General features: G+C 40.7%; 1 protein-coding gene across 6 annotated transcripts in view; it reads left to right on the plus strand.

Moving 5' to 3' along the window:
• Window positions 1–23,928, plus strand: part of GABRA5 (gamma-aminobutyric acid type A receptor subunit alpha5) — a 96,010-nt gene that overhangs the window by 40,893 nt on the left and 31,189 nt on the right. For all 6 annotated transcript variants that reach the window (XM_082450215.1, XM_082450217.1, XM_082450216.1 and 3 more), the window contains one exon: window positions 19,061–19,143. In XM_082450215.1, coding sequence (XP_082306341.1) covers window positions 19,061–19,143 — 83 coding nt within the window. The remainder of the gene's footprint in view (window positions 1–19,060; window positions 19,144–23,928) is intronic.

Genomic DNA, 23,928 nt, shown 5'->3' on the forward strand with positions numbered 1-23,928 from the left:
GTGTTGGGTCTTCGTTTCTGTGTGAGGGCTTTCTCTAGTTGCGGCAAGTGGGGGCCACTCTTCATCGCGGTGTGTGGGCCTCTCACTATCGCAGCCTCTCTTGTTGCGAAGCACAGGCTCCAGACGCGCAGGCTCAGTAATTGTGGCATATGGGCCTAGTCGCTCCACGGCATGTGGGATCTTCCCAGACGAGGGCTCGAATCCGTGTCCCCTGCATTGGCAGGCAGATTCTCAACCACTGCGCCACCAGGGAAGCCCTAGACTAACTATTTTTAAAGACATCCAACAAAAACTAATAAACATTGCTAATCTAATTTTTATTATTGAATGTATTTTTTTCCAGTTGAATCTGATTTCTTTCCCATAGTGCTTCAGACAATGTTAATAAGGTCAATAAACAAACCTTTAAATATAAACAGAGGAAATGTTATTTTCTATTAGCATTAAAACACAGAGAAGAAAAAGAACATGGGAGAGAATAATAGGAAGGGCCCTTTAGGTTGGGCACGGGCCCAGGAAAGACGTCTCTAAGTCACTTTGCAATTGTGGCCAGAAGGAAAAGGTGGTACTGGCTGGGTGTCCTGAGCCAGCATTTTAAGGAACAGAGGAAGGGCTGATGTGGGGAGTGAAGTGCACAGGTTTAAGATTAGGTATCTGCTGCCTTCTGAAAAAAAACAGGGCTTGGAGGAATCAGGCTTCTGACTGGGATCACGGTGCTCTTAGGGGCACCTAAGGACTCCTAAGAGGACCGTGCCACATCTAGGCAGGAGACAAGGCCAGATCTGCTGGAGGCAAAACCAAAGAACAAAATGGGCAGACTCATTTTGGAGGGAGAACTGCCAGGACTTGCTGGTAGAATTGAAATGGAGAGATATGTGTATGAGAAGTGTCAAAAACGATTCCCAGATCTGTCTTGCAAAGCAGTGCTGTTCCGTAGATAATAGTTTGAAGGAATGAATGCATGGGGACACCTGAAGGGCACCAGGGTTTCCTGAAAGGGTCAGAGGAAGGCTGAATTCCATTTTAACTATGCTCAGACTGTGCAGCCCTGAGGTTGCTAAGTGCAGACAAAGATGCAATCACACTCGACATTTTGGTTTGACTTTCAGCACATTGCTAAACCCTTTCCCTGGGTGCCAAACGGCAGAGGCCAAGCCCTGAACAGTGGGCTTGAGGGAACAGCAGATGACAGAGCTGTCCTGATGGGGTTCTGCCGGCCTCCCCGCCCCTGTGGTCACCTGCACCAGGAGTGCTCCATCAGCCCCTAAGTGCACAAGCTGTGCTTGGCCCTGCCTGGAAAACAGACAATTGTGCAGACGTCTGGAGAACGTACTCCTCCTCCCTCCCTGCTCTCTGTTTTCCTAGTGCAGTATTGAGCTGTGGAAGGACATTACAAAGGATGTCAGTGCCAGAGTCGGAGCAACATGTAAGCCTGTGCAGGTGTGTGGGGGTGGTGGTGAGGGGATGAACCTTAATCTTCCAACTGAAAGTATGTTATTAAACAGGGGAGGGGGAGGCAAGACGAAGATCTGTTTGGCTCATCTCCCTGTGTGTTAATTTAAATAACTAAGCAGTGATCATGGGAGCAGACCTGTCATCCAGGATGACAACCTCCTGCCCTTCCCCCCTCAGCCCTTCACTTAACAATCTTTTTCTCCCCACTTGCTCCATCCTTTCATCAATTTACAGTTACCTGAAAGAACTTTAGATGGTGCATAAACACCATCCATGGACCCGGATGTCATGGAAATGGAGGCAGGCATATTAAGGAATACGACAGTGGGGGCCTGTCTTCTTAGGCTGGTGGGCAGGGGACAGGGTTAACAGAAGGAGTGATGGAGGGCTGTCTGAGCTGGGTCTTGAGGAGGTGTGGCTAGCGGGGTGAGGGGAAGTTGCAAGGATGTTCTAGATATAGGGACAAAAATGTGCAAAAATATGAAAATAGGAGTCAGAATGAAATAGTATAAAAAATGTGTGATGATATCTCAGGAGAATAGACCTAAAAGGTGGGCAAGGACAGATTTAAAAGGTCCCTGTATTCAGGGCTAGTTACTTCTGTTTTGGGCCACTGGGAAATTCTAGAGCAAGGAGCAGAACCTTTCCTGACCCCCTGACTGGCCACCCTTCTCCTTTCCTTCTCAGATGTCTTGGAGTAGGGATCACTGTTCTCTGTGGCAGGTCAGCAGCACGTGGGGCTCATGGCTTCAGGCTGTTGCACTGTCTCTGTTACCTGTTTGTAAAAGCTGGTCCCTGATTGTCAAGGATCAGCCGGGTCAGACCCACTTCCCCTCATTGTCCTTCATCTTAATCCCTTGGTCTCTGAACACTGGGGCATGAACTCCCTCTACAAGTGTTCACCGTCCTTCACTATATAAACCTGTGTTTTCCTGTGCTCTTCTCTCACCAGACCCTTCCTTTCCTCTCACATTAGGAAGACGCTAATACCTGTTATTTTAAACTCTTGAGGTGCATGGTGTACTCTCCCTTGGGGAGATTGGACATATATTTTTCCCTATTCTGTAGGGGGTTGAACTGAGACTTGGGACCCTTTCAAAGCCACACAGACCCAGAGGCACAGCTGGGCCAACAGAACATCAGGCCCTCCAGTGTTTTGCCTTCTCGTCTCACTCCCGGGTTTCTTCTCTGAAAATTCTTCTGTTTCCATGGCCCAACCTGTCTATTTACTTATATGCTGTAAAACACAAGCCCTTATTTCGTCTTGTGTGGTCCTGGGTTCCCAGTGGCCTTTAGGACACCCCCTCATGCACATCTGCCGAGGTCTGAAATGTGGCCCAGAGTTCTTCCCAGATAGCAACTGCTTCCCTAGTTTTTGGTTGACCAAATGGTTCCTTTTCATTCTTTCTCTGTTATGTGGCACTGGCCCTTTTTTCCAGCCCTGGCTACAAGGGGCCGCCTATCCCTCAAGTCCTGTCCTGCCTGCCAGGCCACTCAGGCCCTTCACCTCCGCCGGGAATGTTGCACTTGGCTGACTCCTGGCTCTTGGGGAGCCATTCTGAATTATTCATTCTGAATACAGAAGCCAAGACAATTTAAAACACAATCTGAGTTTCCCTTGTTAGGGATGCAGAGCTTGTTAACTAACTTGCAAGTTCTTGACCTGACACCACTTGTGTGCAGGCTCTGGAATGATTCCACTTGGGTTGGAATCCTAACTGTGCCACTAAATGTGTGATGTGGGAGAAGTTTTATAACTTCATTTGTAAGATGGGTATAAAAATAGTACCCGTGTTCTAGGGTTTTTGTAAATATAAGTGAAAAGAGCCTTTTCACAGCACACGGCCCAGAGGAGAAACCCGTTTAGTTATTGTCAGCCAGGCTGGGTCAAAGTCTCCATGAGAGCCGGGCAGACCCCACTCAGGCTTTCCAATGAAGGGATGAACCTCCCTTTTGTTTTTCCTCCAGAATCATCAGTTTAAATCCTTCCCACCCTCGGCCATTCCCCAACCTTGAATTGTTTTGGAACCCAGCACCTCTGGCTGCTCCTTCACTCTGTATCACACAGGGGTGTAAAGACTATTTGGAATACATTGCCTTTCTTTTTAAGGGCTATGAGGTGTCACTTGGTGTGTGCGCCAATGTTGCCCCCAGATGAACCAAAGATTTCTTGCTGTCTCAGCAAAGCAACCATAAAAGAGCTGTTCAAAAGATCTCATAAAAGGCATATGAAATGGAACATAATGTCTCACAAATTCAAAAGTTTTCACCCCCTTTTTAAAGTCACGTGTCAACAGTCCAGGTTTAACCAATTCAGGTAGATTTCCTCATTGTCTTGTTTCAGTCTGTATGCCATCATTTGTCAAGTCAGAAAGGTGGGGGGAGCTGCAGGTAAGAAACACATGAGTTGGCTATTGTCATGGGCTGAATGGTGTCCCCCCAAATTCACACATTAAAGCTAAGCCCAGGTTCCTCAGAATGTGACTATATTTGGAGATAGGTCCTTTAAAGGGGTAATTACGTTAAACAGAGGTCTTTAGAGTAGGTCCTAATCCACTACGACTGGTGTCTTTATAAGAAGAGGAGATCAGGACACACACAGGCACAAAGGGAGACCGTGTGAGGACAGAAGGCGGCCGTCTGTAAGCCAAGGAGATAGGCCTCAGGAGACACCAGCCCTGCATTGATCTCAGACTTCCAGCCTCCAGATCTGTGAAAAAATTCATTTCTGTTGTTTTAGCCAATGAGTCTATGACACTTTGTTTTGGTCGTCCTAGTGAACTCACACAGACATCAGTGAAAAGCTACAATGCCATACAAACCATCCCAACACACTCTGCACAGCTGTCTCACCTGCACACTCAATTCCTTACGAACTTGGAGAAGTACAAGTTGCTCATTGTTAAAATCTAAAGTTTCAGGGTTCATATGTCGTTTATGTCTACTAATGATAAGGAGAGTGGAACCCAAATCCTCTTGTCGGTTTTCCTGTTTGTTTTTTTTTTTTTAGAAGATTTTTTTAAACTTTTTAATTAATTAATTATTTATTTATGGCTGTCTTGGGTCTTCGTTTCTGTGCGAGGGCTTTCTCTAGTTGCGGCAAGTGGGGGCCACTCTTCATCGCGGTGCGCGGGCCTCTTACTATCGCGGCCTCTCTTGTTGCGGAGCACAGGCTCCAGACGCACAGGCTCAGTAGCTGTGGCACATGGGCCTAGCTGCTCCGCAGCATGTGGGATCCTCCCAGACCAGGGCCCGAATCCGTGTCCCCTGCATTGGCAGGCAGATTCTCAACCACTGCGCCATCAAGGAAGCCCCGGTTTTCCTGTTTTATGCTCAGCTCCTCTACTACAAGTATCTGATCCTCTGCTTTACGAACTTGCATTGTGAAGACCAGTCAACACTACTCGTAGGGTATTCACTGTGCTGGGGGTAAAACCAACCCAGAAAGGGACTTTTTAGGGCACATTTTATTATGCTGTTTTCTAAAAATAATGCAATTTTCCTAAGTCGATGACATTTGGGGACTGGTAGCCTTGAGCTCAGTAATTTAACCAATAGTGAGAGAAACCCTTCCTGATTCACAGAAACTCCATAAAGTTCCAAAATATTTGTCTGGCCACTTAATGGGAGTGATAGACTGTCACAAAATGAGTTGCTAGAGTAGAAAATAGAGGATTCTGAAATGTGAAGTGGAAAGAGGAGATTGATGGTCAGACCACAGTCACGGAAATCAAGAGGAGTGACACTGAGGGGCAGTTCTAGGTAGAAAATCACTGAGTCTCTGAGTTTGGGCAAAGAAATCCCCACTGTCCAGTGAAGCCAACAGAAAATTTAACCCAAGTCCTTGCATTATGGAAGATGCAGCTGCCACTCAGTTGGGGCTCAGCCCTCTAGCATCACCCAGTACAGCAAGTGTCTGTCTACTCACCCAAATGCTCCAACACCACCCTTTCTATCAGCTCTCCAAAAGAAGGATGTGGTCATCATTTGAAAGATTCTGGGTTGTTAAAATATGTTAAATAACATTATAAATCCTGCTCTAGTTGTCCATTATCCACAGCATTCAGAATTCTGGAAGAAGGGATTCAGGGATGGAAAACTGCAGCATCTGTGGTGTGGAAGTCTTGCACTGGGGCTGCAGACCCTGTGGGCTTTAGGTCACTGGGCAGCATGCCCTCTGGCTTCTCTGTGAGAGAGGCTGAGGTTTTTCTATTCACTATTTCACTTACCCAGTCTTTATTATTTCCTTCCTTCAGTTAGCTTTGGGTCTAGTTTGCTCTTCTTTTTCTGATTCCTTAATATGTAAAATTGGGTTATTGATTTGAAACTTTTCTTCTTTTTTTATTTTTATAAATTTGTTTATTTTATTTATTTATTTTTAGCTGCATTGGGTCTTTGTTGCTGCACACGGGCTTTCTCTAGTTGCAGCTAGTGGGGGCTACTCTTCATTGCGGTGTGCGGGCTTCTCATTGCAGTGGCTTCTCTTGTTGCAGAACACGGGCTTTAGGCACGTGGGCTTCAGTAGTTGTGGCACACGGGCTTAGTTGTTCCATGGTATGTGGGATCTTCCCAGACCAGGGCTTGAACCCGTGTCCCCTGCATTGGCAGGTGGATTCTTAACCACTGTGCCACCAGGGAAGCCCCTTTCTTCTTTTTTAATGCAGACATTGACAGCTCTGAATTTCACTCTGAGCACTGGTTTTGATGCATCCCATAGGTTTTCATATGCTATATTTTTGTTTCCATTCATCTCAAAGTTTTTTTCTCATTTCTTTTGTGATTTATTCTTTGACCAATTTGTTATTTAGGATTGTGTTGTTTAATTTCCACATATTAGTGAAATTTTCAATTTTCCTTCTGTTATTGATTTCTAATTTCATTCCATTGTGGTCAGGGGAGATGCTGTGTATGGTTTCAATATTTGGAAATTTATTGAGACTTGTTTTGTGGCTGTTCATATGGTCTATCTGGGACAGTGTTGTATGTGCCCTTGAAAAGAGAGCTATTGTTGGATGAAGTTCTCTATATACCTCTGCTAGGTCTAGCTGGGTTACAGTGTAGTTTAAATCTTCTATTTCCTTGTCATTATTCTCTGGTTTTTCTAACCATTATTGAAAGTGGGATATTGAGGTCTCCAACTATTATTGTAAAAAAACTGTCTATTTTTCCTGAGTTTTGTCAGTTTTTGCCTCATATATTTTTGAGGCTCTGTTGTGAGGTTCATATATGTTTATAATTTCTATATATTTTTACTGGATTGAGTCTTTTGTCATTATATAGTGTCCTTCTTTGTCTCTTGTAACAAATTTTATCTTTAGCTCTCTTTTTGTTATGTTTGGGTGGAATGCTTTTTTCCATCCATTCACTTTCAACTTATTTGTATTTTTGGAACTAAAGTGAATCCCTTGTGGATAGTATATAGTTAGTTCATATTTTTTTATTGATTCTACCAGTCTCTGCCTTTTAATTGAAGTGTTTGTTTCATTTAGATTTAATATAACTACTGACAAGGAAGGATTAAAGATAATGTAGTAAGGGGTGTTTTTATGGGCCAAACTGTGTCCCTCCAAATTCGTATGTTGAAATCCTAACCCCCAGTACCTCAGAATGTGACTGTGTTTGGGGATAGGTCTTTAAAGAGATGATTAAGTCTATTTGCTTTCTATATGCTTTATTCATTTTTTGGTTCCTCAACTCTTAAATTATTGCCTTCTTTGGTATTTAATTGATTATTTTTTCTAGTGCACTATTTAAACTCTCATCTCACTTCTCATACTGCACACATTTTTAGTTATTTTCTTAACGGTCACTCTGGGGATTTAAATTAATATCTACATGTATGACAATTAGTTTGAATTAATGCCAACTTAGTTTCAATAGTATATGAAAACTTTGCTTCTATAGTTCTGTTCCCCCTCTTATGTTGTTATTGTCAAAAATTACATCTTTATACAGTGTGCCCAGTAACATAGATTTATAATCACCACTTTATGCATTTGTCTTTAAAATCATATAAGATAATAGAGAAGTTTATGAACCAAAAATAAAAATAATACTGGCTTTTGTATTTACCTATGTCTTTACCAGTACTGGCATTCTTCATTTCTTCATGTAACTTCCAGTTACTGCTAGTGCTCTTTTGTTTCCACTTAAAGGACTGCCTTTAGTGTTTATAATAGGACAAGCCTATCACAATGAATGCCCTCAGTTTTTTGTTTATCTGGAATATCTTAATTTCTCCTTCATTTTTGAAGGATACTTTTTTCTTCCAGCACTTTGAATATGTCACTTTACTGCCTCTGGCTTCCATGGTTTCTGATGGAAATCTGCTGTTAATCTTATTTAGGATCTCTTGTTCATGAGATTATAATTATAATGTGTCTCAGTGTGGATTATAATATGTCTCAGTGTGGATCTCTTTAAGTTTATCCTACTTGGAGTTTTTTGAACTTTGATGTTAGATTACTATTTCTCATTAAAATGAAGACATTTTTGGCCATTATTTCTTCAGATATTCTTTCTGCCCCTTTCTCCTTTTTCACTAGTTCTGGGACTCCCATTATGTATGTTTTGGTATTCTTGATGGTATCCCAGAGGTCTCTTAGGCTTTGTTCATTTTTATTCATTTTTTTCTCTCTATCCTCAAACTGGATAATTTCATTTGACTTATCTTCAAGTTTGCTGATTCTTCCATCTTCTCAGATATGCTGTTGAAACTCTCTAGTGAATTTTTCATTTCAGTTATTTTTTTTTTTCACCTGTAGAATTTCTATTTGGTTCTTTTTATACCTTCTATCTCTTTATTGATATTTTATATTTGTTGAGATATTGTTCTCTAGGTTTCCTTAATTTCTTTGTCCATTGTTTTCTTTAGCTCCTTGATATTTAAGGCAATTGATTTAAAGTGTTTTCTAGTAAATCCAATGTCTTTGCTTCCTCAGAGACAGATTCTGTTAATTTCTTTTTTCCCCTGTGAATGGAATATCTATTTTTGTGGGTTTTTTTTTTTTTGTATGCCTCAATTTTTTGTTGAAAACTGGATGTTTTGATTATCATAATATGGTAACTAGAGAAGTCAGATCCTCCTCCATCCATAGAGTTTCCTGTTTTGCTTTTTGTGGTATTGTTGTTTGTTTAGTGAGTTTTCTCAACAACTTTTAAAAGTCTGTATTCTTTGTCATGTGTGGTCAGTCTCATTAGCTTAATGGCCAGCTAGTGATTTGATACAGATTCCTTAATACCTTGGAACAAAAAAACAGAAAATAAAAGCTCTCCTAGTCTTTGCAGATAGACTCTCTGTGTATGTTGGAATGCTCTTTAAAGTTTAACCAGTTTACAACTTTGCCATAGCTTTCACTTCCTGCCTGTACAGATCCTGAGAGTCAGCTGGAGATGAGAACTTAGGGCCTTCTTGGGTCTTTTCTGAGCATGTGTCCAGTCCTGAGCATGCACATGGCCTTCTAGATTCTCTGGAATATGTGGGAGCTTTTCAGCCCTTATTTCCCCAAGTAACTCCTTCCTCAGCCTCTCCTTCCTAGGCTTTCAGTCTGTCTGTTGATTGCCCCAACTGTATCCATTTCCCCTGTGACTGTGGTGAATACATTTGCCTTTAAATGTTTTCAACAAATAACACCCTAGGAAGACACCTCTGAGTCAGTTGAAACAAAGGCAGACCCTTGAGCCAATCCTTCAGGGACCCACCAGACAGATCAAAGCAAGCAACTAACATTCTTTGAGAATAAGGTCCATATCATTCCTGTTACCAGCAACCTGCACAAGTATTGTGAGTTCCCATTTTCATGCCCACTGCAGAGCTAGAGAGTGGGGGCTGGTAACAGGGTAAGTTAAAATGCTACAGAACCTGCTTACTGGTTTTCAGACATTTTTTTTCTTGTTAAGTTTTCTCTGGCTGTTGTAAGTTTTTTATCAGATTCCAGAGTTCCATAAAAAGTTGATGACTGTTTTTGCAGCTTATTCACTGCTTTTGTGGATGTTCCCTAGTCCCCCACTTCTACTGATGTCACCTTTACTTCTCCTCTAGGACTTTTAAAGCATTTACTGTGTGTCAGGCATTGTACTACATATCTGTATTGGTATTTGGTATGTCAGGACTTAACACTGTAAGATAAGCTTTATATAATCCCCTTTATAGGGAAATGTGGGCACATGGAGACTGAGCTGAGCATTGGGGCTGGGTCTGTTTGATTTCACTGTCTATTCCATCTTCTCTGTAACCCACAACACTGTTGATTGCATTGTGCTTTATGATTAGAGATGTACTTGAATTTCACTTTGAGAAAGGAATGTCTTTGCATAATTTTGCTGCTCCTTTTTTGCAGCAGTCTTTTTATTGACCAAGCTTGTGTTTATTTTCCTACATTTGATTTATTAAGAAGGTTTATTGCTGGGTGTGTGGATACACATAAAAAATTAACCAAAATGTTTCCGCTCTCACATCAATCATTACAGTGCCTTCCTGAGGAACACAAGCATTAAAAAAGAAATAGCCATGTTAATCAAAATAAATCAATAAAGTTTATATGCCTTTTGGATAAGAAATATGGCTAAGTTTGTAAAATTATCATACATCTACTAGTTTTCCCAAAATATAGAAGAATTCCTGACATCTTCTTTCCAACAGCTGAAGAGGAATGAGAATCCTAATAAATAGTGCAAGTTCAGAGAGGATTTTCAGCCAGAATAATTCTGATGGTTGCTCCCTTGTACATCCCTATTACATTGAAGAGTACAAAATGAATCAATTAGATTTAGAATGACTTATGAAATGTGTAACTCAAGCTGGAAGTAAATTGTAGAATTTGGTTTAATTGCTAAAAGGAAGAGGTTCATTATGTTATCTCAATAACAGTTTTGTGTTTTTTTTTAAGTATGGAACTTTACAATTGTATAAACCAAAACATGCATCATTTTAGTATAGTCTTATTGGAACTTTCAGATAATGCCCAAAGTTCTGCTTTCTGCAAGGTTGCCCTTCAATGAATTTAAATTCTATTGCCTTTTAAACAAGTCACTGCACCCTTTATTCTTCTGCTCTCCATTGGCTGCTGCCCACCCCAACCTGGGCTGTACCTGCTGAACTTGGTATCTCATCTCATCTTTATCACAGGCAAAGACCCTGCTTTAGCTTTGGGTAGGGTCAGGGTTAGTGCTAAGACGGAGATCCCTCAGGAGGGCGACTAACCAGGATAAGCACCATGGCCAGGCCCTGAAGGAAACTAGGCTTGCAGTTCTGGTTTGGATCAAACTTAATTACAATAGGTGTACAACTGTCACCAAAGGGACCAGTATGCACAGGTTAGTTAGTAAAAAGATGGGGTGGGAGTGGCTGAACCTGACAATGACCTCTGGGTTCCAACACACATTGTTCCCAACTTGTCAATGTTTAGATTTAAAAAGTTCAGTTTTTACATAGCTGAGCTTTAGAATGTCTTCCTCAAAACATTATTATGAATTGTAGTTAGTTTCAAGGAAAACCAGCGATGCCTAACTGACAAATAATAAACATGGCATATCACTATTTATCACGATACACGGAATAGTGATTGTTTACAGGAAGAGAAATGCATTCATGCATTTTTTTATTGAATGAATAAGTTTGCAGTTCTTCCTGAGCACAGGAGTATAGGAGAGAATGCTCCAGTAAACAGAATTTTGACATCAGGCAGAGCTCTTGGGGAAGTTTCTGAAGGAGAAGCAGGGCTATCTCTATTCCTAGCACTAGTGACTCAATAAATACATATGAGTAGACATGTTATATTAATAAAAAGACCAATTCTTTGTAGTACCTGAGTAAACTTCTCTTATTTGCCAATCTAGAGGTAAATCAAATATAAGGAAAACAAGCATATAACCCTCAGAGCTGGGCTTCCTCTCAGAGACCTTCCCCCTGACGACCCAGCACAAAAGGTGCTCCTCGTGCAGATATTACTCTATAGCTTCTTCATCTCTGAGGATGTGACTCAGGTGTAGAGCAAGGAAGACTCTCCAGAGTGTTGAAGTAGCCCTGCACAGCCCCATCCAGGTGGGAATAAGCCAGAGGCAGCACAATGAGCCTACAGAAAAATAAAGATGTTGCCTACAAAGAGCCAGCTGAGAGTGCCAGCTTTCCTCCATCTCCAAAGCTGGCAGCCCTTCAGATGGGTGCAACCATAGTAAACAGAAAGTTATGTACATTAAGTATTCTTATGTTCCTTACAAAGACTCACTTGGAAAAGTATCAGCCAAATTAAGCCTCACCTCTTTCCCATAACACCAATCATTAGGTGCTATGTTAGTATTGAATTTCAAGAGTCCCCAAATATATTTCATATATTGCCTGAGAGTCTTGATAGGAAGGTGATGTTTCCACTGAATGACCAGTGGAGGCATATTACTCAGCCATAAAAAAGAATGAAATAATGCCATTTTCAGCAACATGGATGGACCTATAGATTGCCATACTGAGTGAAGTAAGTCAGACAGAGAAAGACTATCATGATATCACTTATATGTGGAATCTAAAATGTAACACAAATGAACATATCTAAGAAACACAAACAGGTAAGAGAACAGACTTGTGGTTGCCAAGGGGGAGGGGTGGGGGAGAGAAAAAAAAAACAGTGGAGATGCAGCCTGCAGCTCAGTCACTGACCAAGCCAGGCCACCTTGCATGAGGTGTCTGGTCCATTTCATTATCAAGCCTGTGATTTTCATGACAGTGAATACTTTGTGAGTTATTTATAAGTTGACCAAACCAAATTTCTTTCTCAGCTTTGTGAAAATTATTTAACAATTGGTTATTGGATTATTAATATTATTATTATTTTATTTTATGGAAACTACTGTGCTAGTTTTCTATTGTTGCTGTAACAAATTACCACAGACTTAGTGGCTTTAAAACTATACAAATTTATTATCTTACTGCTCTGGAGACCAGAAGTCTGAAACAGGTCTTACGTTGCCAGGATTGTGTCTCTTCTGGATTCTCTAGCGGAGAATTATTTCCTCACCTTCCCCAGCTTCTGGAGGCTGCCTGCATTCCTTCGTTCATGGCCCTGCATCACTCCTTCCACTATCACTGCTTCCAGCATCACATCTCCCACTTCAACTCAGACACTCCTGTCTCCTTCTTATAAGTAGGCTTGTGCTTACATTGGGCCTGTCCAATAATTGGGGTAGTCTCCCCGCCCCCAAATCCTTAATTTAATCTCATCTGAAAAGTCCCTTTGGCCATGGTAGGTATCACGTTCATAAGTAGGAAGTATTAGGACATGAACATCTTTAGGGAATCATTATTTTGCTTACCACAATCTGTGTTCTGCCCCCCAAATTCATGTGTGTCCCATGTGCAAAAAATATTAATCTCATTCCAATATCCCCCAAAGTCTCAACTCATTACGGCATCAAAGTCCATAGTCTCAACTAAGTCTCATCAGCTCCAAAGTTCCAAATCTCATCATCTGAATCATCTAAATCAGCTATGTGTGAGGATTTGGGTATGATCTACCCTGAGGCACAATCCTCATCTGTGAATTTGTAGAACTCAAGAAACAAGTTAATTACCCACAAAATACAATGGTGGGACAAGCATAGGATAACAGTTAAAGATATTCCCATTTGAAAGTAGAGAAAATAGTAGGAGAAAAGGAAGCACTATTCCCCCCCAAATTTCTAAATCCGGTTAGGCAAACAACAGTAGGTTTCAAGGCCTGGGGCTAATCCTCCATGATTAAGCCTCTGCCCTTAGAGTCATCCTTCCTTTTTCATGAAGGGTAGCACATGTTTGCAGTTGAGTAGTTTCTTTCAACCTACTTCCTGTCTGTGGAATGTTGGTGTTCTGACAGCCTTCTTTCATTTTGGCCTCTATCTGTCCCATTCAGCCCAAACTGACAGTGTTTCTGCTGGTATAAAATGTTTAAGAATCATTTACGTCTCCTGTGTATGTCTCAAGAATTTATGCTACTAGACCTCCTTCATAAATCTTTCATGGATAATTCGTTCTCTAATGACTTTTGCTTACATGGCTGAGAGGACCCATGAGTCACACATCTAATTTCCTCAAAGAGTCTGAGGCAGTAGCAAAAGATCCAACCACACCCTTGGCTTTCCCTTAAGAGTATGTTTTCCTGACAATGAATCTCCTAATTATAGCGTCTTTTGCAACCTGGATAAACTGAGAATTTCCCAAATCAAGTCTTGGTCCCTTTTTTGTTGGCAGTCCTTACCTTAATCTGTCTCCTTCTTCTCACATTTTACTATAAGCAACAGTAAGAAAAAACAGGCCACAACTTTAACACTTAGCTTGGACTCTCCTCATCTAAGGGTCCAATTTCATCATTGTATCAGTTTCCTGTGGCTACTGTAACAAATTACCACAAACTTGGTGACTTAAAACACATTTACTGTCTTACATTTCTGGAGACCATGAGTCTGAAATCAGCGACACTGGGGCAAAATCAAGGTTTTGGCCGGGCTGTACTCCCTCTGGAGGTTCTAGGACAAAATCCGTTTACTTGCCTTTTCCAGTATCTAGAGCGTCATGCGTGCATTCCTTGGCTCAGGGCACCTTCCTACATCTTCAAAGCCAGCAGCACAGCATCTTCAAACATCTGTGCTTTCATCACATCACCTTCTTTCATCTATGTGCAATTTCCTTTGCCTCTCCCTTATAAGGATCTTTGTGATTGCATTCAGTGCCCACCTGGTTAATCTCCCCATCTCAAGACCCTTAATCACATTTGTAAAGACCCTTTTCCCATATAAGGTAATGTTTAAAACTTCCAGGAATTAGGACCTTTTATCTTTGAGGGGCATTATTTAGCCTACTGCAATCTTTTACAAGTTCCGCTTTCCACCTAAGCTTTCTGTCACTATACAGTGAGAATCTCCTTTCCTCCAAGTTCCAGTTTCCTCATTTCCTTCTGTGACCTCACCATTAGGGCCTTTGATGTCCATATTGCTACCAACAGTGTGTTTATGACCATATAATGTAGGTCTTCTCTACCATGTTTCTCACTGCAAGTTCTCATTACAGAATCATTAACATTCACATTTCAATTAACAGTCTGTTCAACGTAGTCTAGGGTTTTTCTATAATGAATCTCAAAATTCTTCCAGCCTCTTCCCACTGCCCAATTCCAAATCATTTCCACTTTTTTAGGTATTTGTTACAGTAGCATCCCACTTCCAAGTACCAAATTTTGTATTATTTTCCTATTGATGTTGTAACAAATTATCACGAATTTATTGGCTAAAACACAACCAATTTATTATCTTACAGTTCTGGAGGTCAAAAGTCCGAAAAGGTCTTATGAGGCTAAAGTCAAGCTGTAGGCAGCAGGATTGCATTCCTTCTGGATTCTCTAGGGGAGAATCCTTTCCTTGCCTCTTCCAGCTTCTAGAGGCCGCCTGCATCCCTGGGTTCATGACCACAATCCCATGACCTCTGCTTTTGTCATCATATCGCCTCTGACTCTGACACTCCTGCCTTCCTCTCATAAGGACTGCTGTGATTCTCCTGGGCCCATCTGGATAATCCAAGATAAACTCCCCTCTCCCAAGGGCCTTAACTTAATCACGCCTGCACAGCCCTTTTGCTATTTAAGGTAACATATTCACAAGTCATGAGGTTTGGGGGATTAAGACATGGATATCTTTGCAGGACCATTATTCTGCCTACCACCACACCTTCTATTGCACTGAAGTATTCTCATGTAAAGGAAGAAAGCTCAGATCTGGAGAGCATATTGGGTAGAAATCTCTTTTCACACCTATTAACTCTTCTCTTTTTTTTCAGAGAATAAAGGAGCTGTTATTATTTCTCTTTTCAAATGGAAAGGCTGGACCAGAGAAGTTAGGCAGTTTTACAAAGGTTGCACAATTCATTAATGGCAAAGCTACTCTAGAATTTGGCTGTTTTAACATCTGAAGCACATGCCACTGCGGGCTGCCCCTGGGCAAGCAGAGAGCTCTCTAGCGAGTTTACATCCAAGTTGAAGCAAACAGCTTAACTCACAAAATGCCCTTTTTCTTACCCTAAAATTAAGATGTTCAAAAATGGGATATTATGTTCCAATAAGTTAATGCTTGAATGTCTTTAGAAACAGAAATTTGACCTTTGGGAAAAAAAGCTGGATCCTTGGATCTACCAGTAATTCAGTAAGTTTTTCCATAGGCACATTCCTTAACCTTTTGAGAAAAGTAAGGGCTTCTAGGAGGTGGCCTGGCTGGCTCCTTTGAGCTCTGACAGTCCACATTCCATGGAGTGCTCTGATCTCAATTCTGTGTGAAGGAGGTTGGTTGTACATCAAGGGACACTGCATTTTAAGAACCCCATGAATGGAAGGGTCCCTCTTATCTAGAGATATTATTTGAGTACTATAAAAGCATAGGCCTTTTTTGAAATGCTTAAAGGATCAAAATTTTAAGTGTTGTTCTCTTACTAAGGGTGAAACATTTGCTATTGGGGAATTTATCTGAATAATACATTCACTCCTTAGAGGAGAGACACTATCATAGATGAAGTATATTTTTCTGATGTTTGGAATTCAAATTCTAAAGAAGTCTATTAAAATGGGGGAACAATCTGTGAGGCTCTAATGTTAGCATTTATCAAGATGGTAATTGTAGAATTATCTTTTTTATGTTTTCACTGGAATTATTTTTTTCTTCAAAAGGGTTTTCTTTTTCCATCCAGCTAAATTCTGTCCACCTGTCTCTACCCACCCTCTCTCCTCCTGTTATATGCTAAAAGCAGACTCCTTGGTGTACATTCCTTGCCATCATTAAATGTTGTCAGTGCAGTGGTTTTGGCATAGATCTCAGGACCAAACAGCTAGAATAAAACAAGACAGCAGATGCTGAGACCACAGTGACAGAAAGGATGGCTCCTCACCTCTCTTATAAACACACGGTGTTGGCCAAGAAAGAGGAGTACATGAGGAAAAGGAGGAAAAGCCAGGAGTGGGCAGAGTGCCAGAGGTGGGAGGTCAAGTCTCCCTGAGGGGTCTACTCTGACAAGTAAGGGCAAGCAACAGGAATGCAGGTGGCAGTGCCTCCAGTGACCCCGGGGATCAAAGCACCCCAGCACCAAGCAGCGGGGAGAGGAGTTAACTGTGATTCACCACATTTTCAAGAATTCAGCCAACAGATCTGGCTTCAAGGCAGCCTCCAGACCCAGTGGGCCCTAGAGTGTTTTCTGGGAGACAGAAGCCCAGTTATGTGAGCTCCAAGACATGGCAGTGTCTGGAGAGAAGATTCTGCCATGGAAGGACCATCTCCACGTCACCCTGCTGGTGGGAGTCCAGCCCATAGTTGTTGATATTATTGGGGGCAACTTGAAGACTGCAGCACTGGGTCTGCTGGTTGAAGTCTGCTGTGCATACAGCAGGGCTTGGACAGTCAGGACCACCTGAAGCACCCTGCACCCCCTCACACTGTTCCCACTGGCTGAGCCCAGCATCTTCCTTACACCAAGGCCATCAGCTGTTGGAGCAGAGGCCATAGACCAGCACTGAGATGTACTTTTCTAATTGGAAGCGTTCTCTGTTCTCCCACATCACCATTTCTTCATGTGCTTATTTTCACATTTATTGCTTTGTACCTGGCACTGTAGCTTCATATATACTTTTTATGTCCCTACTATAAATTTGCTTCTCAAAGAAATTCTAGATTTACTGAGTCATTGTGATTTTATTCTCTAGAACATATTTGACTCACTTAAGTTTTCTGCCCCACTATTGCTTTGTTTAACAAATGGCTTAAGTTTACTAACAAGATAAATTAAAACACTGTTTTCCTTTATGTTGTCCTCCTCACAGGCTGTGGTTTTTAAGTCCTGTTTTCTTAATTCTAATAAGGAAATATTCCTTTACCTTCCCCATTTTGTAGTCTCTAATAATAATCCTTTTACATAGTTTATGCTTGAAGATGTCCACACATATACAGATATATGTATATATATATATTACACAAACACACATCTGCATGCTAGAATTAAATATTTTACCTTTCAAAGTCATGATTATGCAGAGATTTTAAAGATGTGGGAAATACCCCTGCTCTAATGTTAGGTAAACAGAAGACTGAATTTTATAAACCAAGAACAAAAAGAAAACATCTGTAGCTGTGAAGAAATCTGGACAAAGTGTACCAGGTGAAATTATAAGTGAAATGATATGTATTTGTAATTTTCTTCTTTATAACTTTTCTGTATTTTCCATATTCTTCTACGAACATAGGTGGCATATAATTTTAGGTATCATCTCCCCACCTGAATATGAGACTTTTGTGGTATATTCTCATCCATGTGCACTCACACCCTCTGGAAATCACTCCATTTTGGGGAGAGTGGTACCCCCAGGCAGAGGCAGCAGATTTCCTCTCCGTGATGGGCACACACCTTCCTTCCACTGACACGTTTTAGCTTCATTCAGAGAATACATGAATTGACTACTCCAACTGCAATCGTCAAGTGTGAATTTCATGCCCAATTTAATAGCAAAAAAGTTAAGCTATCTTAAAAGAAGGAAGCAGTAAAGGCAAAAATGATTGTTTTTACATTTTGATTCTCACCCCAGGCACATGGGCAAGATCCAGACTTAATATAACAAAATAGAATTGTAACGTCTGTTTAAAGTTGAAAATTGTGCAATTTGATTTCATTTAATGCAATTACATTTCATTTTAAATAATAAAATTAAACACTAAGGAGAGAAGACTAACTCATTAAAGAAATTTAGATTTACTACTTAATTAGTAAATCTGTAGAGAAATAAAAGCACTACAGCATGACGACTCTGCAAGTACAAACAGAGCTTTGGGTCACACAGCCTGTGGGGCACGTGCCATTAGGGGCTCTGCATTCTTGTCCAGATCCCTTAATATCCATGCCTCACTTTCTTACCTTGAAACTGGGGTGATAATAGCAATACACTGTGCTATTCTAATTAGATATGTTAATGCAGGTGAAGCACTTAACACAGTCCCTAGCCCAGACCAGCAACTCTTATGATCAGCACTGTTTCAGTCATTGGTGACAGTGGTAGTGGATGGTGGTATTATTATTTGGAAGACCAGACTTGGATTAAAAACAATAAGAAAGTTGCTATCATAACACAATTTCGCTTACTCTATAGTTTCATGACATCAACCCAGTACACAATAATTATAGCCAGCTTCTGGTCAAAACTTGGACTGTGTATTTATTCCACATTTATATTTTTGAGCGTATAAATTATTTTAGAACATACATATATTTTCAGCCTTGTCAAGGGAAGTTTTTTAGATTACTGTGGGTAAGTGATGGGAGAATAAAAGAATAAATTATCTTTAAAGGCATCTCAAATTGCTTTACAAGCTGTAATGTATGTACAGACACTCAGCAAGCCACAGAACTCCTGAGTAGATTTGATTTAAACCTTATTTCTAAATGATATTCATCTACAATGCAATCCTATGTAATTTGGTGGGACAGTTTAGACAATTTCATAAAAGATAGTAATTAAAATAATGAGTGGAGTACTTAATATGGCTTTCTGGAACGTGGTGTCCAGTAAATAGCCAGAGTCGGTGAGTCATTGAAAGGTCCCCATCTCTTGTTTTTCAGCTTGACCATCTCGGCAGAATGCCCAATGCAACTTGAAGACTTCCCGATGGATGCCCATGCCTGCCCTCTGAAATTTGGCAGCTGTAAGTTATTTTCACAAGTAAGAACCATGGATATATTTTGGGGGTTATGTCCCCCAAAGACAGAGAAGCATTTAGGTTCTATATGTGAATAAGCATGAGATGACCTGCAGTCTGCTTGGGAAGGCTGGAGAGTATGGTGGGGCACACACCAGGCTGTTTTCCTTGCTTGTAACTGAGAATACAAGTGGAGGCACTTGCCCATTAGGGTATGCTCCTCAGGAAGCAGTTCCCTACCCTTAGACCTGCACCAGGCAATTCTTTCTTGTCTTCACTTCTCAGATTGCAGGTCACCTCCTCCAACAGCCCTTAATGACCCAATTTCAGTTACCCACCTGATAACTCCTTATTGCATGGTAGTTATTGCTATGTTGAGTCACTTCTTCTCAGATGTTCCATATGAACATTTGATTATTTATATGTGGGTTATTTAATTTTTAAACAGTTTGGGGATTTTCCAGTTATCTTTCTGTTACTGATTTTAGTTTAATTCCATTATAGTCAGAGGACACCCTCTGTATGGTTTCAACTTTTCTTACATTTATGGGGGTTTATTTCATGACTCAGAATAGGATTCATTTTGATATTTGTTCTGTGAACACTTGAAAGTCATGTGTACTTTGCAGTTGCTTGGTAGAATGCTCTACAAGTATTGATTAGATCCTGTTGATTATGGTGTTGTGAGTTCTATATTGTTTGCTGATTTTCTGTCTACATCAATTGTTGAGAAAGAGGTGCTGAAGTCTTTGACTGTAATTGTGCAGTTGACTATTTCCACTTTCAATTCAGTAAGTTTTTTTGTTTCATGTATTTCTCAGCTGTTTTGGTGTATACACATTCAGGATTATACTTTCTTGTGGATGAATTAACCCTTTATGATTGCATAATGTTCATCTCTGTCTCTGGTAATTTTCTTTGCTTTGAATTCTACTTTATCTGAAATCCATATGGCCACTCTTTCTTTTGATTAATATTTGAATGATGTATATATTTCCATATGTTTACTCTAAGCATCATTACATTAAAATGAGCTTCTTGTAGATGGTGTATAGTTAGGTCATATTTTTTAATTCACTTTGCCAGTCTTTATTTTCAATTGGTGTATTTTCATAATTTACATTTTATCGAACTATTGATATGTTAGGACTTAAGTCTGCCATTTTATTTGATTTTTTGGTTTTCCGTTCTCTATGTTTTCCATTTCTCTATTTTATTTTTCCTGACTCCCTGTGGGTTAGCTGAACATTTATTATGATTCCATTTTTATTTATTTATAGTGTTTTTGTGTATATCTTCTTGTACATCTTTTATTTTAATTTTATTTATTTATTTTTGTCTGTGTTGGGTCTTTGTTGCTGCATGTGGGCTTTTCTCTAGTTGCGGCAAGTGGGGGCTACTCTTTGTTGTGGTGCATGGGTTTATTGCAGTGGCTTCTCTTGTTGTGGACCATGGGCTCTAGGTGCACAGGCTTCAGTAGTTGTGGTGCACAGGCTTAGTTGCCCCGTGACATGTGGGATCTTAGTTCCCTGACCAGGGATCAAACCCACATCACCTGCATTGTAACAGATTCTTTACCACTGGACCACCAGGGAAGTCCCTAGCCATTCTTTTAGGATAGACTGCTGGCAATAAATTCTCTGAGTTTTTCTTCATCTGAAAATACCTTGATTTCTCCCTTCATACCTGAAGAACATTTTTAGTGAATATAAGATCCTGTTCTGACAGTTCTTGTGGCATTTGAAAAATGTGCTACTTTGCTGTTGCCTCCATGGTTTCTGTTGAGGAATCTGCTGTAATTCAAACCATATTTTCTTTATAGGTGAGATATCTTTTCTCTCTTGTTGCTTTCAAGTTTTTTTCTTTGACTTTAGTTTCAGAAGTTTGACTATGATGTGTATTAGTGTGGATTTCTTTGGGTTTACTGATTTGGGATTTACTCCACTGCTTGCATCTATAGATTTTGGTCAAATTTAGGACGTTTGACCAGTTATTACTTTGAATACTTTTTCTGCCCCATCCTCTTTCTCTTCTTCTTTCCTGACTCAAATGACATGAATATTAGATCTTTTGTATTCTTACAAGTACTGAGGCTCTTTTCACTTTTTTTTCTATTACATCTGTGTATGGTCACAGGCTCCTCCAGATGGCTGTTCCCTTGTTCTCTGTATATCCCTTGCCTGACCGGTGCCTGCTTCACCTACACCCTACTCATATGACTGACCTACATACTTGCCCCAGGCCACAGCTAATGACTGTTCTAGCTTTAGATAAGAACTCTCCACTCTGCTTATCAAAGGGGTGGTGAGGGACAGACCCCTCTGCTGGTTTCCCTGGTAACCAATGAGGTAACCTGATATAATTTCCCCCTATAACTGGCAATCTCTCCTTCCGCCCCAGGAGCAAAGATGGCCACATGTCCTGCCCGCCATCTGCCAAACATGGTGGGGTGTCACTCCAGGACCTTGCTTCAGAGGTGTAAGCTCCCCCATCCATTAAACCGTTGATGTTTCTGTCACTGGCTCTTTCTTCAGTCTTAAGGATGGGCAAGTAGAGGCCTTTGTAGACCTGCAGGGTGCAGCCCAACAATCTGTTTTTCAGATAACTTAATTTTTATTGTTCTATCTTTAATTTTACTGATTCTTTCTTTTGCCCCCTCCATCTTTCTGAGGAACTCATTCACTGAGCTTCTTATTATGGTTATTGTTTTCTTTAATTTTATGTGTCAACTTGACTGGGCCACAGGATGCCCAGATATTTGGTCAAACTTTATTGTAGGCATGCATGTGAAGATATTTTTTGATAAGATTAGCATTTAAATCAGTTGACTGAGTAAAGCAGATTGCCCTCCCTAATGTGGATGGGCCTCGTTCAATCAGTTGAAGGCCTGAATAGAACAGAAGGGCTGACCTTCCCATGGGTAAGAGGAAACTCCTCCTGCCGATTGCCTTGAGCAAGAATGTTGGTCTTCACAGGGAGATCAGCTCGGTGCTTTGTGACCATCTAGAGGGATGGGATGGGGAGGGTGGGAGGGAGGGAGATGCAAGAGGGAAGAGAAATGGGAACATATTGTATATGTATAACTGATTCACTTTGTTATAAAGCAGAAGCTAACACACCATTGTAAGGCAATTATACTTCAATAAAGATGTTAAAAAAAAAAAAAAAAAAAAAAAAAAAGAATGTTGGTCTTTTCCTTCCATGCAAACTGAAACAGCTCTTCTTGGGTCTCCAGCCTAACAATTCTCAGACTGGAACTACACCATCAGTTCTCCTGGTTCTTCAGCTTGCTGATTGCAGATCTTGGGACTTCTCAGCTCCCATTATTGCATGAGGCAATACCTTATAATAAACCATGTATGTATGTGTGTGTGTGTGTCTATATATATATATATATATATATGTAAATATATGTATATGTATATATGTCTATATAGAAAGAGACACACACACACACACACACACATATGTATATATACCTATTGTTTCTGTTTCTCTGGAGAACCCTGACTAATACAGATTTTGGTTATGAGACGTGGGTGCTACTGTAGCAAATACCTGGAAATGTGGATGTGGGTTTAGAACTGGGTAATGGATAGAGGCTGGAGAGTTTTGTGTTGCATGTTAGAAAAAGCCAAGATTGCTATGAAGGGACTGTTGGGTGAAACATGGATGTTAAAGGAGATACTGGTAAGGGCTCAGAAAGAAAAAAAAGACAGCTAAAGAGAAACGTTTCTTCTTCTTAGAGAATACCCAAGTAATCATGAACAGAATGCTGGTTGAAACTTGGATGTTAAAGGTCTTCTGGTGAGGCCTCAGACAGAAATGTGGGACAGGTTATTGGAAAGTGGAGGAAAGATACTGCTTGTTATGAACTGGCAAAGCACTTGACTACATTGTGATCCAGTGTTTTGTGGAAGGTAGACCTTGTGAACAATGAAATTGGTTATTTAGTTGAGAAGATTTCTAAGGAAAGTGCTGGAGGAGTGGCTTGGCTCCTCTTGACAGCTTAATAGTAAAATGTGAAAGGCAAGAGATAAATTAAAGAAGGAATTGTTAAGCCAAAACAAAAAATGAAAGAAAAAAAAAACAGAACTTAAAGATTTGGAAAATTCTCATACTCATATTGCAAAAAAAGAGGAAGTTTCTTCAGGAGAGAACACCAAATAAAAAGGTTACCCATGGTGTTATTGGCCATCTCAACAGAAGGCTGGAAGAAAGACCCCAAAGGCAATTCAGAGACCATCAGGGCTGCCAGTCCCACCCCAGGTGCAGAGTGCACAGGCCCAGGGGGCCAGACGGCCTCCACTTGGTCTTCAAAGGGCAGGGCTGCCACCCAGCAGAGCCCTGGGTGCCACGCCTTGCAGGGCAATGAGCATGAGGCTGCTGCCTCAGAGCATTGAACCAAGGAGAATTATTCTCAAGCCTTAAGATCTAATGGAACTTGCCCTGCTAGGTTTTGGACTTGCTTGGGACTTGTCATTCCTTATTTCCTTCCATGTTCTCCCTTTTGGAACGGGAATGTCTATCCTATACCCATCTCACCATTGTATTTTGGAAGCAAATAACTTGTTTCACAGGTTCACAGCTGGAGAGGAATTTTGCCTCAGGATGAATTCAGTCTAGATGATATTTAGATGAGACAAAAGTCTCATTAACCTTAGATGTTAGAGTTGATGCTTGGAATGAGTTAAGACTTTGGGGATACTGGGATGAAATGAATGTATTTTGCATGTGAGAAGGACATAAATTTTGTGGGGCCAGTGGTAGAACACTATGGACTGAATTATG

The sequence above is a fragment of the Balaenoptera physalus genome (genome assembly GCF_965194825.1).
Source record: "Balaenoptera physalus genome assembly, chromosome: 2".
Lineage (NCBI taxonomy): Eukaryota > Metazoa > Chordata > Mammalia > Artiodactyla > Balaenopteridae > Balaenoptera > Balaenoptera physalus.